Below are 27,931 nucleotides of genomic sequence, written 5' to 3'. Positions count from 1 at the left end.
ACAGGCGACAAGTTGAGGCGAGGCCCCGCCCACGACGCCCGCCCTCGCCCCGCCCCCTGCGGGCGTTGGGGGCGGGGCCGCGCGGTTGCCAGGGCGACGCGCGGTGTTTGTGCTCCCGGCGGGTCTCGAGCGCCGCCATGGCCAGCTTGGAGCCGCACAGGCCCACGGCGGCGGCGTGCCGCTCGCCCCCGCCGCCCGAGCGGCCGCTGAAGGTGAAGGTCGTGGGGCTCTTCAGAAGCTCCAGCTTTCAGGTTGCGAAGAGCACGGCTGAGGTAACCGCGGAGAAAACCCAGGCGCGGCGACGTTCCCTCCTCCCGGCCTCGGCGGCGAGGACCGCGCGCCCCGTTCTCGCGCGCGCGAGCGGCCCGGGTTCTACCGCAGTGAGGGGCGGGCGGGGTAGGCTCCGCTGGACCGCACGAGGATGCGCGCAGGTCCCGGCGGGCAGCTGACTTCGAGAAGGGCGACCTGTAAAAAGAGATCCCAGCGAAGGAAGCATTCAGAACCATCTGGGGGAAAATGGTAATTCCCACCCCAGTGTATCCACACATTTTATTCCACGTTAATTTTTTTTAAATTAGATTATACATTTTAAAAATCCATAGCCAGGGATGGTGGCGCACGCCTGTAATCTCAGTATTTAAGAGGCTGAGACAGGAAGATCGCAGGTTCAAGGCCAGCCTCAGCAATTCAGCAAAGACCCTCAGCAACTTAAGGAGACCCAGCTTCAAAATTGAAAATAAAATAGGGTTGGGGATGTAGTTTAAAAGTAGACCTTTTCTGGGTTTAATTCCCAGGACACCCCTCTACACACACACACACACACATGTAATAAAAATATCAAGATTTATAACAAAAGTAATGATTAGGGGAAAGTGTTTTAACTAGTTAATTTTTTTGTCTTTTTTTTTTTTTTTAAACAGGGTGTCACTGAGTTGTGAAGGGCCTCACTAAGCATCTGAGGCTGTCAACGAACCACCCACCATCCTCCCGTCTCCACCTCCTGAATGCTGGGATTACAAGCTTACACCACCACACCGGGCTTTCAAATAATTTTTTTTCTACCTATGGGCTATACTCCAGACCTATTTTACACTTTATTTGGAAACAGGGTCTCACTAACTTGCTGGTAGCCTCCCTAAGTGCCTGAGGCTGGCTTTGAACCTGTGCGATCTACTGTCTCAGCCTCCCAAGCTCGGATTACAAATGTGCACCACCATGCCAGGCTCAAATAATTTTTGAAATCTCATTCGGGAAGGATTTTTTTTTCTCATTAAAATTTTTGTATAGGCACTACATTCCAGCAGAATTAAATGCTTCAGGGATTTTTAAATAAATGGCCAACAAGTGCTTTGAAGACTCCAAACATTTCTTCTTAAACAAGCAGAATGGTAAAAATAAAACACTTGAAGAAACTGAAGAATTCAGCCAGGGCAGTCATACTACAGCACACCTACAGTCTGAATGCCAAAGAAGTGTAGCAATGCATGAAATGTTGAAATGTAGTATTTCAACCAGAAGTGCTGTCTTTGCTAGTCTTCTCTCCAGAGACTCTCTAGACGCCACAGCAATGCCTTATTCATATTTGTATCTCCTAAAGTCCCCAGCCAGATACTGAACAGCAAAATGTTCCCACACGTAATTCATCTTAAGAAATCCCTGCCTTCTTGCCTGCTCCAGAATCCACAGGACAAGTTTGTAATTATATCAAATAAGCAAGATAATTTGTAAAATAGGTAAAGTTTACATCAAAATGAAGAAAACAAGTATTCAAAAGTCTGTAAAAGTAATACATGAAACATCTAAAGTAGAAACTTTGGATTATGCTGACTGGTCTCATGGAACCAGCAGCATTTTGTGGCTAAAATTGTATTTAATGAGTTTGAGGGGTTTTGTTTTCCTTGTCTTTCTCGGTTCCTCTTCTGAAAACACATGCTTTTTGTTCCTGCTCCACACAGTAGTAGAAAGTGCTTTTTTTTTTCTTTGAATTACAGGTAGTGAGTGCATGAGGTTTTCTGGGCCACGGGGTCTCAGTCACAGCTGTTCAACTTTGGTGTTCCAATAAAACCTTATTGATGTAATTTTCCCATGGCATGGACTATGATTCACCTTTTGATTTTTTCCAATTGTTTATAAATCTAAAAATTAATCATGGTTTTCAAGGCTTACAAAAACAGAGTAGCCTGGGCATGGTGGCACATATCTATAATCTCAGGAGGATCTAAGGTTGGAGGTCAGCCTCAGCAAGTAGTGAGACTCATATACCTAGTGAAACCCACTTTCAAAATAAAATAGAGCTGGGGATAGAGCTGGGAGATAGAAGGCCCCTGGTTCAATCCCCAGTACTACACACACACACACACACACACACACACACACACACACGGAAGGGAGGAAGGAAGAAAGGAAAATAGAGGATGGAAGCTGGGCGTGGTGGCTCACGCTTGTAATCCCCGCGCTTGGGAGGCAGAGACAGGATCGCGCAGGTTTGAAGCCAGCCACATGCGCTGGCTTAGGAGACCCTGTTTCCAAATAAAAATGTTAAAAAAAAAAAAAGGTCTGGGAGTGTAGCCCGGAGGTAGAACGGCTTCCAGGAACCCCAGTACCACAAAAAAAAAAAAAAGGAAAATAGAGGATGGAGCCGGGTGTGTGGTGCACACTTGTAATCCCAGCATTTGGGAAGCTGAGACAGGAGGATTGCAGTTCAAAGATAGCCTCAGCTACTTAGTGAGGCCCTTTGCAACTCAGCGAGACCCTGTTTCAAAATAAAGAATAAAAAATCGGTCTGGAGGTGCAGCTCAGAGGTATAATGCTCCTGGGTTCCATCCCCAGTACTGCAAAAAAAAAAAAAAAAAAAAAAAAGAGGATGGGACACAATGGTCTACTGGCCAGTTTGCCAACCCTGCTATAGAGAATACTAAGTCAGGAAAACAATATCTTTAATAAGTTAATAATATAATTTTCCTTCTTAAGTTCTTGTGTACTGTAGCTCTATTCAAATATGAAAATTCATCAATGTAAATTCAGTTAGCTCTGCCTTAATAGAGGACATTTGAATGTATTCCCAACATTATCATTTGTGAGCAATCCCAGATTCCTGATTCACTGACAAGAATTAAATTTGTAAAGAGTAAGGATAAACATTATATATATTTTAACTTGGATGCCGTCAATTCTAAAACAAATACTAAATTATGAGAAAAGTATGATGGGTTTAATTTGAAAACGACTGGATTTATTGTTATTTCAGATAGTTCCTCAGTAGGAAACAGTAGTCATCCTGCAGGATTGCATCAAACAGCACAGACACTGGAACTGAGAATCAGGATATATCATATTTGTTGGGTACAGTAGTCTAAGAAGGAAACCCAATTGCTGTTACTTTCTTCTGCTAACCCTAGTCTCAAAGTTGGACACACTCACTTCCTGGCTTTCTTGCCTTTGAAATACCCCTGATAAAGCATGCTGGGCCAGTGGTCTTTCAGACAACAACAGAGCTCCCAGGCACCATCCTTACCTGAAAGGTGCTAATTGTCATTTTTCCCTATTGACCCAACTACTTCTCAGACCCATTCAATAAAGTGATGCCTAACTGTTATTGCTTCAGCTGCCTTCTCTTGCTTTAGAGGGAGGCAAAGAAGTACTGTCAGGAACCAAACTTTTATTGATAGAAACTGCTATCTAGTAAGAATTTTCTTGACCTAACATACGTAAGGCCCTAGGTTCAGTACCCAGCAACATAAAAAATTCTCTAATTCAGACAAAATAATGTATGTTCAACCAAAGCATACTTAATACTAAACCTAAATTCTATACCTAATTTATTTAGAATGTACTTCTCTTTTTCCTAAGGGGTATAACCACAACAGTATCCTTTTGATCATTCCCCTTACATCAGTGAATTACTGCAGTAATATTTGCTTATTTCATTACAAGTAAAGTATCTGGGTCCACAGAGATTTAGCAAGAGTTTAATTTAGAGAAAAACCAGTTCTAAGAGAACAAAGAAGATCACAAAACTATTGGTATGAACGCAGTTGCTTATTCAGTTGCCAAGAGTAAAACTGTCTCACCAGATGTGGCAGAGATGTGGGGAGAGCGGCAGACTAGAACATAGCACTTCACTCAGGAACTTTTACTCTAGAAGCAAATGACAAATAAGCCAGATCCCCAGTGTGGACTGCTGGGAGAGAGTGGGCTTTTGGGAATAGACCAGGGCCGTCTCAGTCAGGCTGAGTGAGTGCTGCATGAAACTCCCAAGGCCCCATAAGAATTGGGGGAAATGGTTATAACTCTAAAAGAGAACTTTAATTATTCTACTTTGAAACCTAGAGTCTGAAGAATGATTATCCATCCAAGTTTGAAGACCCTATACTAGTTCCTCTTCAAGAATTTGCATGGGATCAATATCTACAAAAGAAAAAAAGGGTAAGGTCTGGCTATTTAGGGTATGGGGGACACTGCCAACAAAGTTCAGCCTGAATGATTTATCTGTGCATTTTTGGAAGAGTAATTTAATGCAACTAATGTTTATTTCTCTAAAACCAGGGGTGGTGGCACCTGCTTGTAATCCCAGTATTTGAGAGGCTGAGACAGGAAGATTGTGGGTTCATGGCAGCCTCAGCTACTTAGTGAGGCCTTCCGTAACATAGTGAGACCCTGTTTCAAAATAAAGAATTAAATTAAATAGAGCTGGGGGTGAAGCTTTGAGGTAAGATGCCCCTGGGTTCAATCCCCAGTCCTGCAAATAAAAAAAGTAAACAATTTTTCTCTAAACTATGCACTTTTCTTAAATTATCTTTAAGGCTGATGTTTTAATTAAATACAGGATTTTTCTTCCTAAGGCATGTGATGAAGGTGAGCTTTAAACTCTAATGGGTGTTATTTATCCTGTTGATGGTTACCCCTCTCTCCCTACATGTTTCTTCCTGTGACACCCTGGCACTCAAGTTGCTGTGGCCTGGAACGTGTGGGTTGCGTCCATCACAAGGTAGCCTACAGGGGTGTGGCTATCCTCTGTCAGCTTAGAGGACCTCTAATGGCAGTCACCCAGCTCCCACAGAGCAGCTAGTCTCCACTGACGCTTCCTTCTGGCCATGCTCCCGTTTAACAGTACCCTTGGAGAACCTCAGACCTCAGGGCTAGCAGAGCTTGTCCAGGGATGGCAAATAGGTTTCCTTTGGAGTGCTACCCTGATGGCTTGATAGCACTGCCTGGAGCAGGTGATAAAGAGGAAAGGTGGCATCCTGGCTCAGCCATGGATGGAAAGGACGGAATGGGATATGTCTCTTGTTTGTCATTCCGGGTTTATTCCTGGGTCCTCTGATCCCAGTCCTGATTTCCCTGCCCTACACCATCTCTGAAATGGAAGATGCAGTCTGCATATCTCTGATCAGAGCAGTTTCCATGGTTCAGTGCTTGGTTTTACACAGATGTCCTGTGATCCTGTGATTATGTCTATATAAATAGTATTGCTTTATGAGATCACTTCACTCTCTGCTTAGCCCAAGACTGGTGCAAGACAGAATAAATAATACCATTTGTTAAAGTCTCATACTTCTACAGTCATAACATATTCATAGGGATATAAAAACATAGTAAATATATATGCATACATGTAACATATATGTCAGTATTCTAATTACACACACACACACACACACACACACACACACACACACACACACACAATCTAATCCTTACATAACTAGGGTGACCAGTGGCCCTATGCTTGGTACTAAGTAGTTTTCTGGAATATAGGACAGTCCTAGATAAACTGGGATAGTTGGTCACCGTAACATAAAACATTTTTCTTGATTTTTATTAACAAACTTAAGTTACTACTTACCAGTCTCATGCTCTCCTGCTTACAGAAAAACTCCTCATCTGTGGGTCATACCTGCTCCTCTTGCATACCCCACTGTCCTCTAGAGACCGATGCAGGTCCCATTCCCCCGCTGCCCTTCCTATTTTGTGCTCTCCTCCCCTGCCTTTCTCCTGGGTCCTGGGTGAGGCTTTCTAGTTAATCATTGATGTTTCTTACTACCTATCTTTTACTTCTTATCACCTCTCTTCTCTCTATCTCAACCTCATCATTTAGATATTTGTCACCTTAACCTTTCCTTCCATTTCAGACCAGCTTTTTAGTCCTCCCTCATGTAGGCCTTGTGTCTTGTGTTATATGTAGGGCTTCTTAGCACAGTTGGTCTGGGTGAATCGATTCATTAGGTCCAACTGGCATAAGCTTTAGCAGAGTGTAATGCCACCCTGAGGAGATGGCTTTGGGGCTTTTGAGAGTCTTCTTTCTTCCTCTCCAGAAAGGCAGTAACAGAGGTCCTAGATGCCATTAGGTCCTGCCTGCTATCTTGAGGCAAGCAAGGAGGCCTCATGTACAAAAGAGACTGAGACAAGGCATATACACCATTCAGTCTTCAGATATGATGTACCTTCTACTTTATTTAATCAAGCTAGCTAAAAATGTTCATAATTAGATTTTTTTCTCCCCTTTTGGATTTTGGGTTCTACAAAATATAACACTGATAAATTTGAACACTGTAGGGAGTATTAACACACAGGTTCTATTAGTGGTTTATAGTTGAGCATGAACAGAACATTCTCTGCCAGGAAGCATGTTTTGAGCAGGGTAGGAGAGGCAAGTAACATGATGTTAAATCTCCTAAGAGAAGCTAAAATGGGGCAAGTTGGAAGTTAAATGCAAACTGTTCCCCCAAACTATTATTTCTCCAGTATGACCTCCAGACCAAGAGTATCAGCACCTCCTGGGATAAAGTAAGAACTGCAAATTCTCAGGCCCCATCCCACAGAAAGTCAGGCTGGGCTCAGGAATCTGTAATTCTCGTTGCCTGCTAAAGTTTGAGAAGGGCTGTGCTAAGTTATTCATGGTTTACCAGGGCTGGCGCTGGGTAATAAGAGATCAGATCTCCTCAGAGGGGATGTAACTCTGGCCACGTACTGGGGATTCAAGAGGTTGGCTGTCAGCACTGTGTGGAGGAAAACACATGCTTGACTTCAAGGGTCTTCTTCATTGCCCCTGATTGTGTTCTAGAAATTTCCCTCAGGAGACATTTCCTAAAGAAGATCCCTACCCCATTAAAAAAAAATTCTCTTAAACCTTTGCACTGAAAACGCTCTCTTAAACTGGGTGGGTATGGTGGCACATGCTTTTAATCCCAGTAGTTGGGAGACTGAGACAGGAGCATCACAGATTTGAGGACAGCCTCAGTAAGTAGTGACATTCTCATCAATCTAGTGAGACCCTGTTTCAAAATAAAAATAAAATAGGGCTGGGTTCTGGGGGTATAACTCAGAAGCAGAATGCCCCTGAGTTCAATCCTCAGTACCCCCCACAAAAGAAGAAGAAAACTATCTCTTACTCAGAAGCCAACCTTTCCAAACATATATGCAGTATATCATGTTTCATAAAAACAGTTTTGTTTACAAGTTAATGAAACAAGTATGCTACCCACATAATGATTTTTATTACCAAATCACTATCTTCTATGCTTGTAACCTTTTAAGATAACTTTTTAAATCATTCTGGGTTTTCATGATGTTAGATTGTTTAAAATGTCCTTAAATTTTTGACAACATAATTCTAAATAATGGTAAAACATATTTTTAAAAGATTAAATTCTAGAGTTGACAGTTTCAGTCCTAGAGTTGATCCTGAACTCTGACTTATGAGTAACAAGTTACTAGGGTTTTTTTCTTCATTACTTTATTTATTTATTTAATTTTTGTTATTTTCTTGTAGGAACTGAAGAATGAAACCTGGGTATATTCTTCCTCCGTGATGTGTTTTATTAATGGTCAATTCCTTGGTAATGCATCTGACCTACAGAAATGGGCTCAAAAGGTGTGGGATGTAGTTGATGTTAAACCCCCCTCACTTTATGAGGCACTTACTATGGATTATTCCACGAAATTCTTAAAAGACACCAAGGCAAGTTACATTAACTTTTAAAGAAAAATAGTGGAATTTTGTATGATTTATACTGATTCAGCATTAATTGTTCACATCCTAACAAATGGGACATAGAAGATAGGAGATTAGTTTGTAAATCCTCAGTGACCTCATTAAGATCCAGTTTTCTCGGCACAGTGGTGCACACCTGTAATCCCAGTTCTTGGGAGGATTGCAGGTTTGAGGCTAGCATGCTGTAGGTTAATGAGACCCTGTTGCAGAATAAAAAGTAAAATAGGATTTGGGGTTGTAGCTTAGAGGTAGAACCCTCCTGGATTCAGCTCCCAATAACTAACACACACACACATACACACACACACACACACACACACACACACACACACACACACCCCCCAAAAGAATGACAAGAAGAAAGATGAGATTTTAAAGTATGACATAGAGTTGATGAGAGCAGTCCTCAACAGGCTCAGGCTTTTTTCCAGTGGCAGAAGATAGTGAGAAAAGAAGGTAAGAGACAGATGCCAGGGTAGGATGGCAACAGAGGTAAAAGTACTTTGTAATTTTGCTCAGAAACCTCTGCAGCAATAACTGTTAGTCCACAGAGTGACCCAGTGCCAGGGTCTGAGTGGTCCAAAAGCAAAGACCTTGTCTTGTGGATGCTTATTTAGCCACTGCCTTGAACAGAAGTGCAACATACTAGCCAGGCGAGGTGGTACATGCTTGTAATCTTAGTACTGGGGAGGCTGGAACAGGAAGAGCACAGGTTCACAGCCAGCCTCAGCAATTTGGTGAGGCCCTCTGCAGCTTAGTGAGACTCTGTTTCCAAATAGGAAATAAAATATATTTGGGGGTGTAGCCCAGAAATAGAAGGCATCTGGGTTCCATCCCCAATAACACAAAAAATTAAATTAAAAAAAAATTAAAAAATAGGGTTGGGGGTATAGCTCAGAATGCCCCTGGGTTCAATCCCCACTACAATACACACACACAAAAGCAAAACATGCTAAGCGTTTAATGAATGTTTAGGTGAATAAACAGTGCACTTTGAAGATGCTAGAAACTTTGGGGTGGGAGGAAGAATTTAACATCCATAGTTAATTCCCAAAAGGCCAGGAGTCCAAAAGTCTATAACGCATTCTGGGAGTAACAGGAAACAAGGAGGCCAGAATTAGTAGGAAATAAGAATCTCAGCCAAAATTCTTGTTGCTAACATTCCAAGCTACTGCAAATAACTTCAGGAGAAAAGGTATGTATTGAAATGGTATTGGTTATCTCTCAATTGACAGGAAAGCTGGAGAACCAGCTTTGGAAAACTGGTGGGAACCAAGGGGAGCCAGGTGGGGAAGACATGGCCAGATATGCCACGGGAATATGCAATGAGGACACTGCTGCAGGTGCTGCTGGCCCTGGGTTCACACTGTCTCCAGCACAGAGACTAACGTTTCCTGTCGTGTCTGCATCACTCCCTGGAGCTCCAAGGCTCTGTGCAGGAGCACCTCTCTGGCAAGCCCAGGTTATCCCCCCATAGGTGCTGTCCCAGGGTGGAGAGAGGAGGATCTGCCCCCTCAGTTGTAGTGAGGGTGGTGCATCCCTGTGGGAACTCCCCAATAGAAGGGTGTTAATATGTTAAGAAAGAGGAAGAAAAATCCAGCATCCTAAAGTAAGGCTGAGGCCAGGTTATGATTTAATAATGTCTGTTCTGAACCAAAGAGTTAGATTGTATACCGAAGGAAACCAAACCCAGAGAGCTTTTCATAAAGAGTATGAAATGATCATCTTTGGGTTTGTTTTTGGAAAAAATGCATGGTTTTGACAAAAGCTGAAGGCAGGGTGGCTTTTTGGAAAGCTGCTGGAGTAGCATGGGCTAGCATAAGGAAAGCCTGAATTAATTGGTGGCAGTGAGTGACAGACCTAGATTCTGGAGAAAATTCTGAGATGTTTTACAGAGGATGGATTTTTCTTGCTGAGTCAAACCCAGGGGTTCGTTTACTTCCAGATTAGAACTATATGCTGGAAAGTATGTTTGTGCATTTGACTCTCGGGTGACTGGGACGTTATCCTGTGTTGCATTCATTATCTCTCTTCATCAGCATTTGCAGAATTATCTACCCTTGACAACCCATAAAGATAATCTGTTGATGCATAGGGAAGTTTAATCACGCCTGAATGGATGCCCTCATTTCCCCAGTCAACCATGTTTTCCAATATAGCCTCTTTCTCCTCTTAAGCCTGTGAGGTTTACTATATTATGTCTTCTATTCTTCAGTTATAATATTCTCTTGTATAATTAATAACTTATAGTGCAGAAATTGAGAGGCCATAACAAATTAATTATAATTAGTGTGGATATAATACTTTATTGCTGGATGCTAGACAGCACAGTATTATTTCAGTCTTTTAATTAAAAAAGAGTGATATAAAATAAGATACATTTAAGATGATATCACTTATCTCTCCCAGGGATTTTTGGGAGGTTGGACCTGAGATCATCCTACATCCCCAGCCTTTTTGTATTTTTTATTTTGAAACAGGATCTTGCTGAGTTGCTGAGGGTCTTACTGTGTTGCTAAGGTTGGCTCTGACTGTGATTTCTTCTGTCTGACTTCTCCCACCCCTCAGTCATTGACCTGGGAACTCCAGTTCTATTATTCATTCCAGGAAGCTGACATTAATCACAAGTATGTTATCATACATGTGCTTAAATGAAGACAAACTATGATAAACAACTTACATTCTAGTGTCCAGTTGTGTTTAGTGACACATGCCTGTAATCCCAGTACTTGGGAGGCTGAAAAAATAAGATCACAGGTTCGAGACCAGCCTTAGCAATTTACCGAGGCCCTGTTTTGGAAAAAAAAAAAATAGGGCTGGTGGTACAGCTCAGAGGTAGAATGCCCCTGGGTTCAACTTCCAGTACCACCCCCCCACACACACACACACAAAATTCCTGTGTCTTAGCTACTTTGAGCTCCTGTGGTATGTTCTATATCATGGGTACCTCCATTAGCTCAGTGGTGTATTCTGAAATCAGGGCCTGGTTCTGGGCTGTAAGTCTTTTCAGCCTCCCAAGTACCGGGATTACAGGAATGTACCAGCTCTCAGATTCTTAACAAAGAGGGCAGGACAAGTTATGTACCACATTTAAATAAGGTGGCTTTCTGGTACGTGGTGTCTAAGATTTGAAACACACTCCATTAGCTATGCTTTGGCCCCTTACTGAATGCTGTTGTGATGAAGCCTAGCGTTTCTATTTTGGATGCTCTTTAAAGGGTTAGACAAGGTCTCACAATTGGTCGCCTCTAGCAGAAAGGATATGAAATGAAAACAAGTGCTGGGGTCATCTGTGCACAGGAGGGTATTATTGAAAATGACTGGAAAGCACAGCATCCTCCTGCTTCCTGTCTCTGGTGCAGTACCTCCTGTAGATAGAGTGGCCTCATTTTCCCACTCAGAAAGGATGTGGTTTGGCTCTGGTTAGCTAATTTGTATTATTTCTGAAAATCCAGGACAAACCGTAACTAAATCCATGGCACTCACCATGGATCTTTCCCCAAAACTCCTTTTCTTTCTCAAGAAAGAAAAAAGAGAAGTGGAGAAGAATTCCCAGTCTGTTTCTTTTCCCAAGGGGATTAGTCAGTGTTCTTTTCCATGCTGCCTTTGAAATGTAGTGAACATCTAGCTGTGTCTTCTCATTCCCTGTGATAAGTTAACATTTTTCAAAGCTTCACTACTGCAAGGTTTTTAAAATGTATAATAAAAAACAAAATTTTAAAAATATATAATGTAGGTTGTAAAGACTTAGTAAAATAAACTTCTTGAAGTAATTCATTTGCTTTTGCTGTTTTATTATCCATACTGTTGAAATCTTATCACTGAAAATTTATGTTATATATTTGGTCATTTCTGAAACTTTCTTAAAAGACATTGACCTGTATTATTTTTTTCTTCCTAATTTTAATAGCATGATTTTGTGTTTATGGACATTAGTATTGATTTTTCTCCAGTTGGAAGGTTGATTTTTGAGGTAAGATTTTGCTGTTTTGTTTTTCTTTTAAAATACATTTGGAGGCATCTTTAGCTGCTGGAGTGTTAAGTACTTAATCTCTGAAACCTCTCATCTTTATTTTGTAGCTATACTGTGATACATGTCCCAAAACATGTAAAAATTTTCAGGTCTTGTGCACAGGAAAAGCAGGGATTTCTAAAAACGGCATAAAGCTACATTATAAAGGATCAATTTTTCATCGAGTGGTAAAGAATGGTTGGATACAAGGAGGAGGTGAGTTTAAAATATGAAATACAGCTGGATGTGGTGGTATACATCTATAATCTCAGTACTTGGGAGGTGAGACAGGAATATCACAGATTTGAGAACAGCCTCAACAAGTAATAAGACTCATCAACCTAGTGAGACTCTATTTCCAAATAAGAAATAAAATCGGGCTGGGGGCATATTTTGGAGGTAGAATGCCTCTAGATTCAATCCACAGTACCCCCCAAAAAAGGAAAATAATCCATTTTTTGCCAAAGACATTACATTGTTACTAGTGAAAAATACTATCAGAATTTTTATCTTTTATTGTGATTTCATATCAGGCCAGTCCTTTGGCTTTATGCAGACTAAGTGCCTGATTAACAGCATGAAATTAAATTTCAGATGGCTTTGGGGAGCTATTCCACAGGGAGCAGTCAGGTGGCAATTTTAAAATAATTGGCAAAGTATCCGGGCGTGGTGGTGCACGCTTGTAATCCCAGCATTTGAGAGGCTGAGACCAGAGGATCATGGTTCTCAGACAGCCTCAGTTACTTAGCGGGGCCTTTAGCAACTCAGGGAGACCCTGTTTCAAAAAAAAATTAAAAGACTAAAAAATAGGGTTAGGAGTATATAGCTCAGAGGTACAGTGCCCCTGGGCTTCATCTTGAGTACTACAAAAAACAAACAAAATAATTGGCAAAGTATAGAAGGAGTTTTGCTTAAATGAGATGACATATATAGAAGCTTAAAATGATGTTTCATTTTTCTAGTATTGTCTATTTCTTTTTACTAGAATATAAATTTCATGAGGGTAGAGATTTTTATCTATTTTGTTCATTTGTGCATCCTACATTCTGGAACAGTGCCTGGAATGTAGTAGGTGCTTGTTAAATATTTGTTGAACAAATGAATGAATGAGTAGATGAAGAGTCAGTTAAACAGAATACCTGGAAACATTCTGAGGCTGATGGTGGGGGGGTGTGCAGATTTATCCCAAGAATCTGGCATGTAAAGCAGGCCTTTTCATAACAAGCATATCACAAATAGTGTTGTCTAACCTCACCATTTTCCCACTTAATATGTGGTATTTATCTTTCCATGTCAATTAAGGTAAATACACAAAATCTTTGGAGTCTTCCCAGTTTTTTATGATATTGCTAAACCAATGTGGTTCCCCACTGATGATTACTCACATTCTTTTCTTTTTGGTTAGTATAAAATGATCCTCAATGAGACCTATATCAGGAGCTCCTGGTTTTTTTTTTTTTTAACATGGAGCTTTATTTCGGGAAGCAAGACATACACACATTCAAGGGAGAATGCGGGCTATTTCTAGTGAAAAGAAATAGACAACAAATGTATGTCTATATAATATTATGCTCAAGAAATAGATAATAGTATGTCCAATGGAGAAAAGCACTATAAAGAAAAACAGCACAGCAAGGGAATAGGAGAGTGCGAGAAATGGGTATGGAGAGGAAAGTGGCAGTTTTGACTTTGGTCGGGTAAGTCGTTGCTGAGGTGCACTCTGGGCAGACATTTGACAGATCATGGGGTGTAGCAGGGAGATACCTGGAGGCGTAACTGGGCAGAGTGTGTCCCAGACAAGCAAACAGAAGACCTAAAGGCTAGCTCTGCATCTGTACAAAAGGAGCAGCAGAGGCCTGGTGTGGGGCAGAATGAGTGAAAGGGAGCTGAGTGGGAGGAAGTGTGGACTGCATGGGGCCTCTTAGTCCAAAAGGCCAAGCAACGGTGCCTAGAAGCATCCTCAGGCACAGCACAAAACCACATTTAAGCTGGGCATGGTAGCACATGCTTATACTTGGGAAGCTGAGAGAGAAGGATCAAAGACTCATCACTCTAGCAAGATCCTGTTTCTAAATAAGAAATAAAAATTAGGAGCCAGGCATAGGGGCGCACGCTTGTAATCCCAGCCTTTGGGAGGTTGAGACAGGAGGATCATAGTTTGTGGACAGCCACAGGTACTTAGTGAGGCCCTTTGTAACTTAGTGAGGCCCTATTTCTTTTATTTTCTTTCTTTTTTTTTTTTTTTTTTTTTTTTTTTTTTTGGTGGTACTGGGGTTTCTGGAAGCCCTTCTACCTCTGGAATACACTCCCAGACCTATTTTATACTTTTTATTTGGAAACAGGGTCTCTTAAGCTTGCGCGGCTGGCTTCGAACCTGCGTGGTCTTCCTGTCTTCACCTCCCAAGTGTGTGCCACCACCCCCTGCAGTGAGACCCTATTTAAAAATAAAAGAATAAAAAATAGGGTTGGGGGTGCAGCTTGGAGATAGAATGCCCCTGGGTTCCATCCCCAGTACTGGAAAAAAAAAAAAGAAATAAAAATCAGGCTGGGAGTGTAACTGGAAGGTAGAATGCCTCTGGGTTCAGTCCCCAATACCACACACACACACACACACACACACACACACACACACATATAATTCTTATGCTCCCAAATTCTATATTCCTGGGGGAATTTGACATCTAAAGGGAGAAGATCATTTCCAGAATTTGATACTTTCAGTACATCATGGTACTGAATTCTTATCACATCATGTGATAAAAGTATCCCCATTTTATGATTAAGAAGCTGATTCTGAGATCCTAAGTGTGGCACAACTTATGTGTACCAGAGTTTAGAACTGAAACTAAGAGTATCCTATTTTTCCAGACTGACCTTTAACATACTGCCTCTGTCTCTTTGAAAACATGACCCAAGATCTGTACACATTACTATTTGGAAATTTTACCTTGAATAAAGAAACAAATATTCCCCAAACAAATAAATGACCTATTTTCCCAAATCTTGCTCTGGGGGAATTTAACTAAAAACAAAACAAAACAATGTAGCAGCTGAGATTTTAGCCCTTGAGAGCCACCACTGCCTCTCTCAATCTGGAGATGACCTGCATTCTATCTTGAATGTGTGTTTCTTGCCAGCTCAACAAGATATAAATGAGCCAAGTGTGGTGGCGAATACCTGTTATCCTAGCACTTGGAGGCTGAGACAGGAAGATTGAAGGTTTGAGATTAGCCTTAGCAACTTAATGAGACTCAGCAACCTGGCAAGACCCTTTTCCAAACAAACAAAAAAGTCTAGGGGTGTAGCTCAAAGGTAGAATGCCCCTGGATTCAGTCTCCAGTACAAAAAGAAAAAAGATAAATGAAAATCATCTGACCTTAAATTTACTTTTAACCACTCTTTGGCACCTCTGAATTTATTGTCATAGATATAGAAATAATGTCAGAGCCAGGCGTGGTGGCGGACGCTTGTAATCCCCGCACTTGGAAGGCTGAGACGGGAGGATCACACAGGTTCAAAGCCAGCCTCAGCTACTGAGTGAGGCTCTCAGCAACTGTTTCCAAATAAAGTATAAACTAGGTCTGGGAGTATATAGCCCGGAGATAGAAAAGCCCCTGGGCTGGTTAGGCCAGTGCAGGGGCCAATGGCCAGCATCGGAGCCTGGCGTGAGGCAAGTTCACTCCTGCGGCCTCCAAGGCCGGGACCAAAGCCAGTTTAGGGGTTAGACCGGTGCAGGGGCCAACGAGACCAGAACTGGGGCCTCCCATGAGGCAAGGCCGCTGCTTGAGCCAGCGAGGTCTGGATCAGTCCACTGAGTAGCCAGGCCACTACTGGGACCATCAAGAGTGGGATCGGTACTTGCAACGCAGCATGCACAGAGAAATATCGCAGAAAATATAAATCAGACGCTTCTCTTAATCAGCAATAACTAGGAGGAAAAGGGCAACAGGAAGAGGTTGAGCTATAGAAAGGGCCCTATAGTGAAGCAACTAATGTGACCAATCAGAGGGTATGTAATACTGGAGGACGGAGCCTCTTTAAAACGCAGGAGGTACATAAACAAATGTATCAAAGTAAATCACCAAAGAAGTGTGCGATGGAGGGAGGGGGAGGGAATGGGATGGGGGCTGGAGGAGGGCTAATTGGATGATGTGTGCTTGTATATCCTCTCAAGTCTTGTACTCCAATGTGATTGATATATGACTACAATGCACCAATTTAAAAAATAAATTAATTAAAAAAAAGAAAAAAAAAGCCCCTGGGCTCTACCCCCCAGTACCACCAAAAAAATAAAAGAAATAATGTCAGATGATGCAAGATGACCCTAGGGGATGGGTTATGGCCATACAAAATAAGAGCAAATGATGATTGAAATGGAGTCAGTTTAAGATCCTCACCTGGGAGATCAAAAGCAGAAGACGAGAGGAACATTGGAGACAACAGGCAGATGAGGCAAGGAGTGTGGCTGGTGTTAGGCAAGTTAGTGGGGGGAGGAACCACCTGAAGAAAGCAAACTCTAGGTGAAAGGATTGGTGCTAGCGGAGTCTGGACTTCTCCACATCCAGGTTTAGCCTTCAGCTATTACAGCATCCGTGTGGAGTGTGGGGTTGTAGATGGAAGGCAAGTCAGTTAACTTCTGAACCAGCTTTATGAATAGTGTAATTTAATATATATATATATTTGTGTGTGTGTCTGGGGATGGAACCCAAGGGCATTCTACCTCCGAGCTACACCCCCTGCCCTATTTTTTATTCTTTATTTTTTTATTTTTGTTTGTTTGTTTGTTTTTTGGTGGTACTGGGGTTCCTGGAAGCCCTTCTGCATTCGGGATACACTCCCACGGGCTACACTCCCAAACCTATTTTTTTACCTTTTTATGTGGAAACAGGGTCTCTTAAGCCAGCGCGTCTGGCTCCGAACCCACGCGATCCTCCTGTCTCCGCCTCCCAAGCACGCCCGGCTCATGGTAGGGATTTTAAACAATTAGATAAGTTGCTCATTGGTATACAGTGAATCATAATTTAAATCATAATTTAAAGCATCTTTCCCCCTCCTGTGATTACTGTACTCTAACCTTTTATCCTCAAAATTCTGTGTATTTGCTAATATTTCTCAGATATAGTAGCTGGAAAAGGAGATGGTGGAGAGTCTATTTATGGACCAACATTTGAAGGTATATGTCTTTAATTTTGTCAGCCATTCCTGTTAGTCATACAGGTGCAGTGGCACACGCTTGTAATCCCTGCACTTGGGAGGCAGCGACAGGAGGATTGCAGGTTTAAAGATGTTTTGGGCAACCTAGCAAGACTCTCAGCAACTTCATAAGATCCTGTCTCAAAAAATAAAAAGCGTTGGTGTAGTTTGGAGGTAGAATGCCCCTGGTTTTTCCAGTACAAAAAAATAAAATCGTCAGTCATATTAGTTGATTATTAAAACTTAAGAAGACTGGACATTTAACAATTCCAAGTATGATAGTATTAAGGACAATATATATAGTAAAAGTGGGAGTTAAAAATGGTGAAGATAAGGTACCTTGGTCCAGTAAAGAACAGTTTTGTACACACATTTAGTTGTCTTAATTCTATTATTAATACGCTCTATTAATAATAATAATTATTAATAATTCTATTATTAGTACTCTTTCTTACCTATGACTTCATTAAGAAAAACGTTTTTAAACAATCTTTTTTGTTTTTCCTTTTGAGATGAGGTCTCACTGTACTGCCCAGAATGGTCTGGAACTCATAGGCTTAAGTGATCTCCCTGCCTCAGCTTCCTCGGTAGCTGGAACTACAGACATGCAGCATCACAGTGGACTCTCACATATAATTTCTTTGGATTTGTTGAAAGTGGTCCACAATAGTCCAAAGCAACCACTGAGTGGCTGCCCTCAGACCTGCCGTCACCGCCCGTGTGGAAGCGGCACGACTGTGGGTCCCTAAGGTCTACATTGGCATTCTAGATTCACACAGCCAAAGAAGTCATTTTTTAGTTTCTCACATTTTTTTTCAGGACAATACATTTACTTTTTTTTTTTTTTTTTTTTTTTTTTTGGTGGTACTGGGGTTCCTGGAAGCCCTTCTATATCCAGGATACACTCCCAGACCTATTTTTATATTTTTATTTGGAAACAGGCTCTCTTAAGCCAGCGAGACTGACTTCAAACCTGTGCGATCCTCCTGTCTCTGCCTCCCAAGCGCGGGGATTACAAGCATGCGCCACCACTCCCGGCTACATTTAAAATTTTAAAATCTGGAACTACCTACATTTCTTCAAAACATGCTTTCTTCTGTCCCTTTATAGCAGCAGCTTTCAAATGATCCTTTGAGGAGTTCCATGGGGTCCTGAAAAGGTATCTTCAGGCAGTAAGAGGGTCGTAGGCCCTTTTTTTTTTTTTTAAATCTCTTTTATACATGGGCTTCCACAAAGGTTGTATTTGGGGAGATTGTTGGGGGGTTAGATATTATGATTAACTGCCTTAAAAGTTCTATGATCACAGAATTTTCGGCAAAAATGTTATACCTTAGAGGGGTGTGGTGGAACACGCTTTAATCCCAGTACTTGGGAGGCTGAGACAGGAGGATCATGGTTCTTGGACAGCCTCGGTTACTTAGTGATACCCTTCACAAATTAATGAGACCCTGTTTCAAAAATAAAGAATAAAAAATAAGGCTAGCAGTATAGTTTGGAGGTAGAATGTCTCTGGGTTCAGTCCCCAGTACCGCAAAAAAAAAAAAAAAAAGTTATACCTTTATCAATTTTCTATCCTATTACTTAGAATTTAAGAAAAACTAATAGTAATAGCTAAGAGCAATGAGAAATACCAGTTTTCTAAAAACTCTCTGAGAAGGTTGGGGATTTTAGCTCAGCGGCAGAGTGCCTGGCTGACATGCACAAAACTATGGGTTCAATCCTGGGCCTTGTTTAAAAAAACGTATAAAACTCTGAATCTTTGCATTGGACAGATTTCCAATCCATACGATATTCTGTGAAACCAATGGGTTATTTCTATATTCCTCTGGAATTATTATAGGAAATTGATGTAATTACATAAACTTATTTGTACAAAAATATCTTATTTGCATTTCATAAGGTTTCAGAGGTCTTTATTCAACCTACAATTTAACATGCTAAAAGTAACCGCCACCAATATGGCTACACTGTTTATTTTGTTTTGAGATTTAAAAAAGAATAATAGTTAGTAGGTTCAGTTTAATAAAATATTATTGACAGCTAATATTTACATTTTTCAATTATTCCCAGAACTTTATAAAGCTATTGGGTGAGAAAAAAAATTATTGAATTTCTCATTTAGTACTTTTTTCTGTATATTTGAATTTGAAGGCAGAGCTAAGAATGATACTTTCTAAAAATGACTATGGGATTATTTTTACTTGTTAACATTGCAGTAAAAAATCTATCACTTACCCAGGTGTGGTACAACACATCTATAATCCCAGCACTTGGGAGGCTGAGACAGGAGGATTGCAGGTTGGAGCTGCACCTTAGCGAGACCTTTAGCAACTTTCTGAGGCCTGTTTCAAAATACAGGCCTAGGACTAGGGATGTAGCTCAGATGTGAATCCCCAGTGCAAAAACAAAAACAAAAAACTATCACCACAGAATCTTGGCCCATCCATACAAGTGTTGAAATTAAAATTTATTTGAAGATAAGTAAAAATAAGCATAAATTAATTTCTTCATCATTAACATTTAGGATTACACCTAAGCCAGTTAATGAGCTAGGAGGCCTGGAGTCAAAGCTGCAATGAGACAAGGGTCTTGTCTTTCCATAGGAGAGAGGAAACATAGTACAATCCAGTGATTACTAAAGTGTGCAAGGAATGTCATAGAGCTGTATGTGGGATGCTACAGGGGTAAAGGTCAGGCCCAAGAGGAAGATTGAACACAGGCCCATTCTACCCCGAGCTATACCCCCACCCTATTTAATGTTTTTATTTTGAAACAGGGTCTTGCTAAGTTGCCTAGGCTGACCTTGAACCTGTGATCCCCTGAATCAGCTTCCTAAGCATTGGGATTATAGGTACATGCCACCATACCTGACTAGAGATGTTTTTGATGATCACATTGGTCATTTCAATGAAATACCACTGCCAAACAGCACAAAATAGTTTCTTGGCCTCTATTTGTAAGCAAAGTATATATTTCTGTTTACATGATTTTCTTACATTAAGTTAGAGCTAAATGTTAAAAGAGCTACAGTAGGATTTTACAACTTAATTTTGTAATACTCCATTTGAATGTTTGAAAGCAATATGAAACAAATAGAATATTTATTTACTAAAATTTTATTTTACTCCAACTATTAATTTGGAGTTAGACAATATATATGATTGAGATTATTACCAAGGTTCTGTTTGTACCTTACCTGTTATAATCAATTAAAATAATAGAAGTATTTTAATGGCCTACTTATTATTGCCTTTCCTAGATGAAAACTTTTCAATTCCTCATAATAAAAGAGGAGTTCTTGGAATGGTCAACAAAGGTCATCACACCAATGGGTCACAATTCTATATCACACTACAAGCAACTCCATATCTGGATAGAAAATATGTGGCTTTTGGGTATGTACATTATAGATTTGTCTATATCATATCCACACGTGTAAAAATGTCAATCAAAGGTCCTCAGCAACTTAAATACAAAAGCCCTCAGATACAGCTTAAAGGCAAAAGTAATACAAATATAGACAAGCATATTTAGAAGTAAATGTTCCATAAGCTTGATGTTCATAAAACACAGAAATCATTTAGACACAGTCACAGCAATGTTCTGTTTGTCTGTCTAGCCATACATGCATACATCCATCTATGGTAAGTAGATATATCTATAATCTTCAACCTTCAGGATATTATCCGTTTTTATGAATCATACTATATTGCTTAATAACATCGATGTATTTATATGCAAAAGTGAGGAGGTAAGTTCATTTTTATTTATTGTCCATGAACATTGGAAAGAGACTGATGAAAACTATCAGTGTCACAGTGTTACAAGTAAGTTTTTTTTCTTTTCCTTTCTTTACTTTTAAAAATTTTCCTCTTTACTAGAGATTAAACCCAGGGCATTCTACCTCTGAGCTCTATATACTCCAGCCCTTTTTATTTCTTATTTGAAACAGGGTCTTGCAAAGTTGCTAAAGTTGTCCTTGAACCTGTCATCCTCCTGTTCCAGCCTATGCACTAGAATTACAATAGTCTATCACCACACCTAGTTGTAGTTTATTTTATAAGTGAACAATTTAAAATATGGAAACAGTTTAGATAATACTTGTTAGAATATTAGCAAGATGTTTATAGGCATGTGGACCTAAAATGAGTGATGGATATCATTTCATTACTCCAGTGTTTTATATCTGTTTAATTACTGATATAAATGTGGAGAGCTTACTTTGTCTTCCATGAAGATAAAGTATCAGTATATTTCTAAATATCTATTAGAATATTTCAGCTACATTATAGGGATAAATATTGACTCTTTAGCTCTAGGAGTTTTATGCCACTGTAATTTTAGCCACAGTAATCTCTCAATACCTCTCTCTCTCCCTCTCTCTCCCTCTCTCCCCCTCTCTCTCTCTCCTCTATCTCTGTCCCCCTCTCTCCTTCCCTCCCTCCCTCTCTCTTTCTCCCTCTCTCTCCTCTCTCTCCTCTGTGTTCGTTCTCTCTCTCCCTCTCCCTCTCCCTCTCCCTCTCCCCTCCCCCTCCCCCTCCCCCCCCCCTCTCTCTCTCTCTCTCTCTCTCTCTCTCTCTCTCTCTCTCTCTCTCTCTCTCGTTGCTGAGGGCCTGACTAAAGTAGGCAAGACTGGCCACAAATATGTAATCATCCTATCTCAGCCTCCCAAGCACTGGGATTACAAACATGTGCCACCACACCCAGCTCAGTAATCTGTTTAGTATCCATTATCACTTTAGTTTTGTTTTCCGTGAAACTTCAGATTGAAAAAGTAGAAAGTAAGCCAGGCGTGGTGGCACACACTTGTAATCCCAGCATTTGGGAGGCTGAAACAGGAGGATCATGGACAGCCTCAGCTACTTGGTGAGGCCCTTTGCAACTCAGTGATACTGTTTCAAAATAAAGAATAAAAAAAATAGGGCTGGGGGTGTAGCTAGGAGGTAGAATGTCCCTTGGTTCAATTCCCAGTACCACAAAAAAAAAAAAAAAAAAAAAGAGAGAGAGAGAGAGAGAAAGAGAAAAAGTAGGAAGTATATTCTCATCCAAAAGATATCTTTAAAGAGATGATTTTACATTCATAGATGCATAACCCAAAATAATGAATTGTTTTCAGTTTTCACTCATAATAAACTATAGTCTAATTTTGAAAATATATTCTTGCATTGGTTTTGAATCCAAATAACTGTCAACTTTTCTTGAACCAATGAATTCTCTCCGGAACATCTCCATTGACAGTCTGTACCTCTTCTATTGACTACATAGTGATCCTTTGTATCTCATTATAGTTACCTTAACACAAACAAGCATGACTACTCAAAAACATTGAATGTCGGCATCATGGCCCCTTCCTGCAGACACCCAGAGCCTACAGTCTAGTGTGGCATTCCATGTCCTTCCCCTTCTGGCCCAGAACCTTGTTTTCAAATGTCACTTCTGCTAGCTTCCTGAATCATTCAACCAGAATATTCTTTGGCACTCGCAGGCTTCTAATAGTGATGCTCAGTGCCGAGCAGAGAGTGAAACGGCATAATTCTTGCTCTTCAGGAGCTTAGAGTACATTAGGAAGTAGATCAGATGCCCAGCAGCTGGATGAGTGAACGTGGGCTGTGCACGTTCTGTACAGGACACACTGGTATGTTTGCAGCAGGAGTTAATAAAAGCAAGCACGGACCCTCCAGAACAGCAGCAGAGTGAAGGAGGGTTTAGTCTTGCTTTCAGTGACTCCTTGTCTCCATGATTCACCTTCCTTTTGGAGAAATCTCTAGTTTGTTGTCATCACCACTCTGGCCTCAGGGAGGCACTGTGCCCCTTTTATTGTTCTGGCCCAAGTGCGATCTGTATTTATCTCTTAAATCTCCAAACCATAGTGGAAGCTGGGCTGTAATATCTGAACGAGACCTTAGAGAACACTAAGGGAGATGCAGAAAGGTAATAGGCAGATAGATAATTTAGTTTATCTAAAGGAAATATGACTCCTAGGGGTACCTCCCTTCTTGGTGTAGGGCTGCCCCCTTCCTAGTCTGTTAACATCCCCAGGTGTGTCTCAGCCTCTGGAAGCCCAGATAGCAAGGTTCAGAGAGGCACAGAAACTTCTGTGTGTGATAAAATCTGCCTTCTTTCTTTCCTTCCTTCCTCCCTTTCTTTGTTTTTCTTATTATTACTGTTCTTTATTTTTGTGGTACTGGGGATTGAACCTAGGGGCATTCTACCTCTAAGCTACATCCCCAGTCTTTTTTTTTTTTTTTTCCTTTGAGTCAGGGTCTTGCTAGGTTGCCAAGAGTCTTGATAAGTTACTGAGGCTGTTCAACCTGTGCTTCTCCTGTCTCAGCCTCCCAAGTTCTGAGATTACAGGCATGTATTGTCATGCCCAGCAGCAGGCCTTCTTTCTAAGCTACAGTGTCTGGTACGTGAACCCCCCTGCCCCTTCTTCAAAAGATTCGACATTAGGAATACTCTTCAGAAGAGACTGCAACAGTCCACAGATTATGGCCTTGCCCAGTGGCCTGATAGAGAAAGAATAGCAAACTGCAAGCTTTAAGGACTCCATTTGTGGATACACTTGGTAGGAGGGGTATACTCATTGGAGATAGTAGTAGGGGGAATTAATTTCAATTTTTTTGTGGTACTGGGGGTAGAACCCAGGGGCTTTTCTACCTCTGGGCTATACTCTCAGACCTATTTTATATTTTATTTGGAAACAGGGTCTCACTGAGTTGCTGAAAGCCTCACTAACTAAGTAGCTGAGGCTGGCTTCAAACCTGTGCGATCCTCCTATCTCAGCCTCCCAAGCGCTGAGATTACAAGCGTGCGCCACCACGCCCAGCTATAATTAATTTCAATTTAAGAGGGCTTCAAGGTGGGAGAGAGTCATGGGCAGCTTTGTGAGAAGGTAAGCTAAGTAGGGAAAGTGAAGTAGAAGTTAGCCAAATAGAGGACAGAAAACACAGTTAGTCAAATCAGTTTCAGAATAATGATGGAGCCCTTTTAGAGAGGCTCTAAGAATAAGAAGAGTATTTTATCTATAAGTCATCAGGTCTAGCTAGAGCTTGGTCAACAAGAAAGAATGGAGAGAGTGAACGCCACAGGTGCCACACTGCTGAGTGTTGGCCTCTACCCAAGGTGATGGGGAGCCATGCATGGATTTTATTTTTATTTATTTATTTTTTAGTGGGACTGGGGTTCCTGGAAACCCTTCTACCTCCAGGCTACACTCCCAGATACCTATTATGTATATGTATGTGTATGTGTATATATATATATATATATTTTTTTTTTTTTTTTTTTAATTTGGAAACAGGGTCTCTTAAGCCAGCAAGGCTGGCTTCGAACCTGCGCAATCCTCCTGTCTCTTCCTCCCAAGTGCGGGGATTACAAGCGTGCGCCACCATGCCCGGCTCATGCATGAATTTTAAATCATGGGAATGTGATCAGATTCTCATTTTGAAGAAAAAAAAAAAGAAGTGAAGAATTGATTGGCAAAGGATTCAAATGAAGGTAGAGAGGCCAGTTAAGAAGCTCTGGTCATAGACCATCCGTGAAATCCTGATATAAAGCACTGGCAACATAAAGGAGCAAGGATAAGTGGACGAATCCAAGTGATGCTGAGAAGTTAATCATGGGGCTTGATGGCTGTTAAGACGTTGAGGGTGAGGGCATGGCAGTTCAGCTCGGTGCTATCCAATAGAACTTTCTATGAAGACGGAAATGTCCTATAATCTGCACTGCCCAGTAGCCACCAGCACACATGGCCACTGCGAGTGTGGCTAGTGTGACTAATGAACCATATTGTATTTTATTTTAAAAATACTTCCCAGGGGCAGTATACCTCTGAGCTATACCCCAGACCTATGTATGTATGTATGTATGTATGTATGTATGTATGTATTTGAAACAGAGTTTCACTAAGTTATTGAGAGTCTCACTGAATTGCCAAGGCTATCCTCCAACTTGTAATCCTCCTGTCTCAGCTTCTGGTACTGGGATTACAAGTGTACATCACTACACCCAGATCCTAAATAAATATAAATAACCACATGTGGCTGATGGCTACCATACTTGGCAGTGCAGGTCTATAGTAACCTCTGGGATTTGAGAACTGTGTGGGTGGCTATCACCGTTCACCAAGACAGAGAATACAAGGAAGAGGGTTAGAGAGAAGATTGGGAGTTCAGCTGGATGAGCTACGTTTTTGTTTAAGATACCTATGGTCAGCTAGTTGGCAATGTCCTAGGAAGTAGATAGTCAAGCTGGGTCAGGGCTGGAGATGTAAATTTGGAATCAATTTGTAGATTGGCATCTGAGCTACAGTCAGACTATAATACCATTACTCCTACGACAGTCTCTGGGCTTCATTTATTTTGTTTCTGTTTCCCTTTAGTCTTCTGAAATCCTGCTCAAGGTTTAGGTCAGAAACCCCCCTGATTACAAAAGCAGATGTTTCTTGGTCCTCTCTGGCACCTTTGAACAACTTAAAGCAGGGACTGGATCACTCCTACCAACACCTGTCACAGTGTAGGGGGATGCACACAGTAAGTGCTCATTCAGTATTTGTGACACCTGTTTGGAGAATTTGCCTCTTTGGACAGAGGTGAATCTGCTCATTTATCCTCTGATCGTGGTCCTCAGGATGCACCTGTGTTGCTCTGTGTCTAGTTTCTGTTGTATATCAGTACACCACAGACTAGGTAATTTATTGACAGCAGTGGTTCCTTTGGAGGCCAGACAGTGCAGGAGTATGGAGCAGCATCAGGTGAGGGCCCTCATCCTGCGTCACAACATAGTGGAGGGCGTCACGCAGGAGAAAGCACAGGAGAGAGCAAGCAAGAATGTGGAAGGGGCCAAACTCACCCTTTTACCTGGAAACTCTGGAGATAACTAGCCCATTCCTGTGAAAATGGCAGAGCCCTCATGACCTAAAACCTCTTCAAGGTCTTGTTTCTTACTACCATTGCAATAGCAATAATTTCAGCATGAACCTTGAAAGGGGCATTCAAACCATAGCACCCTGTGTCATAGCTTCTGATTGGGATGGCAAAAATAGAGGCCAGAGTCAGATGAAGAGAAGGCTACAGCACGGTCCGTGTTGGCACTGACCACATCCCTGTAAAGGTTCATAAGATGGAAGTTGCTTCCTTGCCCCTGAGCCACCGCCCCAGCCTGAGCACTGGTAGAAGACACTGGTCATACCTCGGCCCTGTCTCTCTGCCACATGCGGCTGTCTTTCATTGGAAGAGTCATCAGAAGTCTAGTTCAACCCCTCAGGGAGTCGTAGCCCATGGCCAGTGAGTGTCTACAGAGGTCCAAAATAGAATGGATTTAAGCTTTTATTCAGGCACTTGATGGATATTAGTTAGGTGTCTAGTATGTGCCCAGGTTCTGTACTAGGGACTGAGTCCTGAGCAAAATCGTGATCCCTGCAATCTTGGGAGAGTCAAAATTAACCAAAGAAGAATAAATAAATGTAAGCCAGGCATAGTGGCACATGCCTGTAATCCCAATGGTTGGTGGGTTGAAATAGGAGGATTCCAGGTTTAAGGACAGTCTTAGCAAGTAGTGAGACGCTCATCAACCTAGTAAGACCCTGTCTCCAAATAAGAAATAAAGTTGGATAAATAAATAAATAAATGCAAAGGCTTCACCCTGAAAGTTGGGTACAATGATGGAGGCCTGTAATCCCAGTGCTTGGGAGGCTGAGACAGGAAGATTGATTGCAGGTGTAAGGACAACCTTAGCAACTTAGCAAGACCCTCAGCAATTTAGTGAAACCCTGTCTCAAAAAATTAACAATCAAGCAGCAGCGGTACACACACACACACACACACACACACACACACACACACACTCACACTCACCCTGGCAACCTCTCGGAAGGTGAGGGAGAACTTGACTTAAGCAGGGAGGCCTGGGAAACTTCCCCAAGGAAGCAAGGACTGAGCTGAGCTGAAGGAAGGTCAGGAGGTGACCAGGCAAGGTGGGGAGAGGAGATTCTTGGCAGGAAGAAGCATGAGGCTCTTAAGGTACTAGAAACCTGTCTGGCTAGACCTGAGAGCAAGAGGGAGCATTCAGCAACACATCCTTAGGGGCATGCAGGCCCAGCTGCAGTGAGGGTTTTGGGTCTTAATCATAGGATAATGGGAAATTACTGAAATATTTTAAGCAGGAAAGTGACATCAGATTTGTATTTCTAAATGATCCCTCTGACTGCAGTGAGAAGGGATGGGACTGGTGCCAGAGCAGATGCGGGAAAACCAGCTAGGAGCTCCTGCAGCAGGGCAGCCTCCAGGCAGGGGCAGCCGCAGCCCAGCTGACAGTGCACAGTGCAGGTGCAGCAAGCTGGACACATCTAGAGCCATTTAAGATACTTATGGCTGAAGCTAATTTAATTTGCAGGAAATAGCCCTAGCTATAGCTAGGTAACACTCCACTTCGGAATGAATGCAAGCTAAATGTGGACATTTATGACTGAATGAATTTTATGTTTTTGTTTTTTCTCTGATGCAGGCAATTGATTGAAGGAACAAAAGTTCTTGAACAACTAGAATTAGTTCCAACACAGAATGAAAGACCAGTGTTTGTGTGTGGTATTTCTAACAGCGGAGATCTTTATGCCTGATTTTCATATCAGTATTTTCTCTGATGACTTATTACTTTGCATCTGATCAGTTGTTTTAGACCTAATTAAACAATGCTTGATAAATTTTAATTTGAAAGCTATGATAGACACTATAGGT

At 41.4% G+C, this 27,931-nt stretch overlaps 1 protein-coding gene across 1 annotated transcript; it reads left to right on the top strand.

Moving 5' to 3' along the window:
- Positions 1 to 74: 74 nt before the first annotated feature.
- On the top strand, positions 75 to 27,813 carry PPIL6 (peptidylprolyl isomerase like 6; the record flags this gene model as incomplete). Its single annotated transcript, XM_080700519.1, has 8 exons — positions 75 to 272; positions 4,330 to 4,425; positions 7,772 to 7,960; positions 11,904 to 11,966; positions 12,074 to 12,221; positions 17,122 to 17,178; positions 20,458 to 20,593; positions 27,702 to 27,813. Exons 1-8 carry the CDS (start codon positions 138 to 140, stop codon positions 27,811 to 27,813), a joined length of 936 nt encoding a protein of 311 aa, XP_080556645.1. The 5' UTR covers positions 75 to 137.
- Positions 27,814 to 27,931: the final 118 nt, after the last annotated feature.

Source organism: Muscardinus avellanarius (genome assembly GCF_963383645.1).
Source record: "Muscardinus avellanarius genome assembly, chromosome: 8".
In the NCBI taxonomy this organism is placed as follows: domain Eukaryota; kingdom Metazoa; phylum Chordata; class Mammalia; order Rodentia; family Gliridae; genus Muscardinus; species Muscardinus avellanarius.
This window is presented reverse-complemented; position numbering and strand designations above follow the sequence as displayed.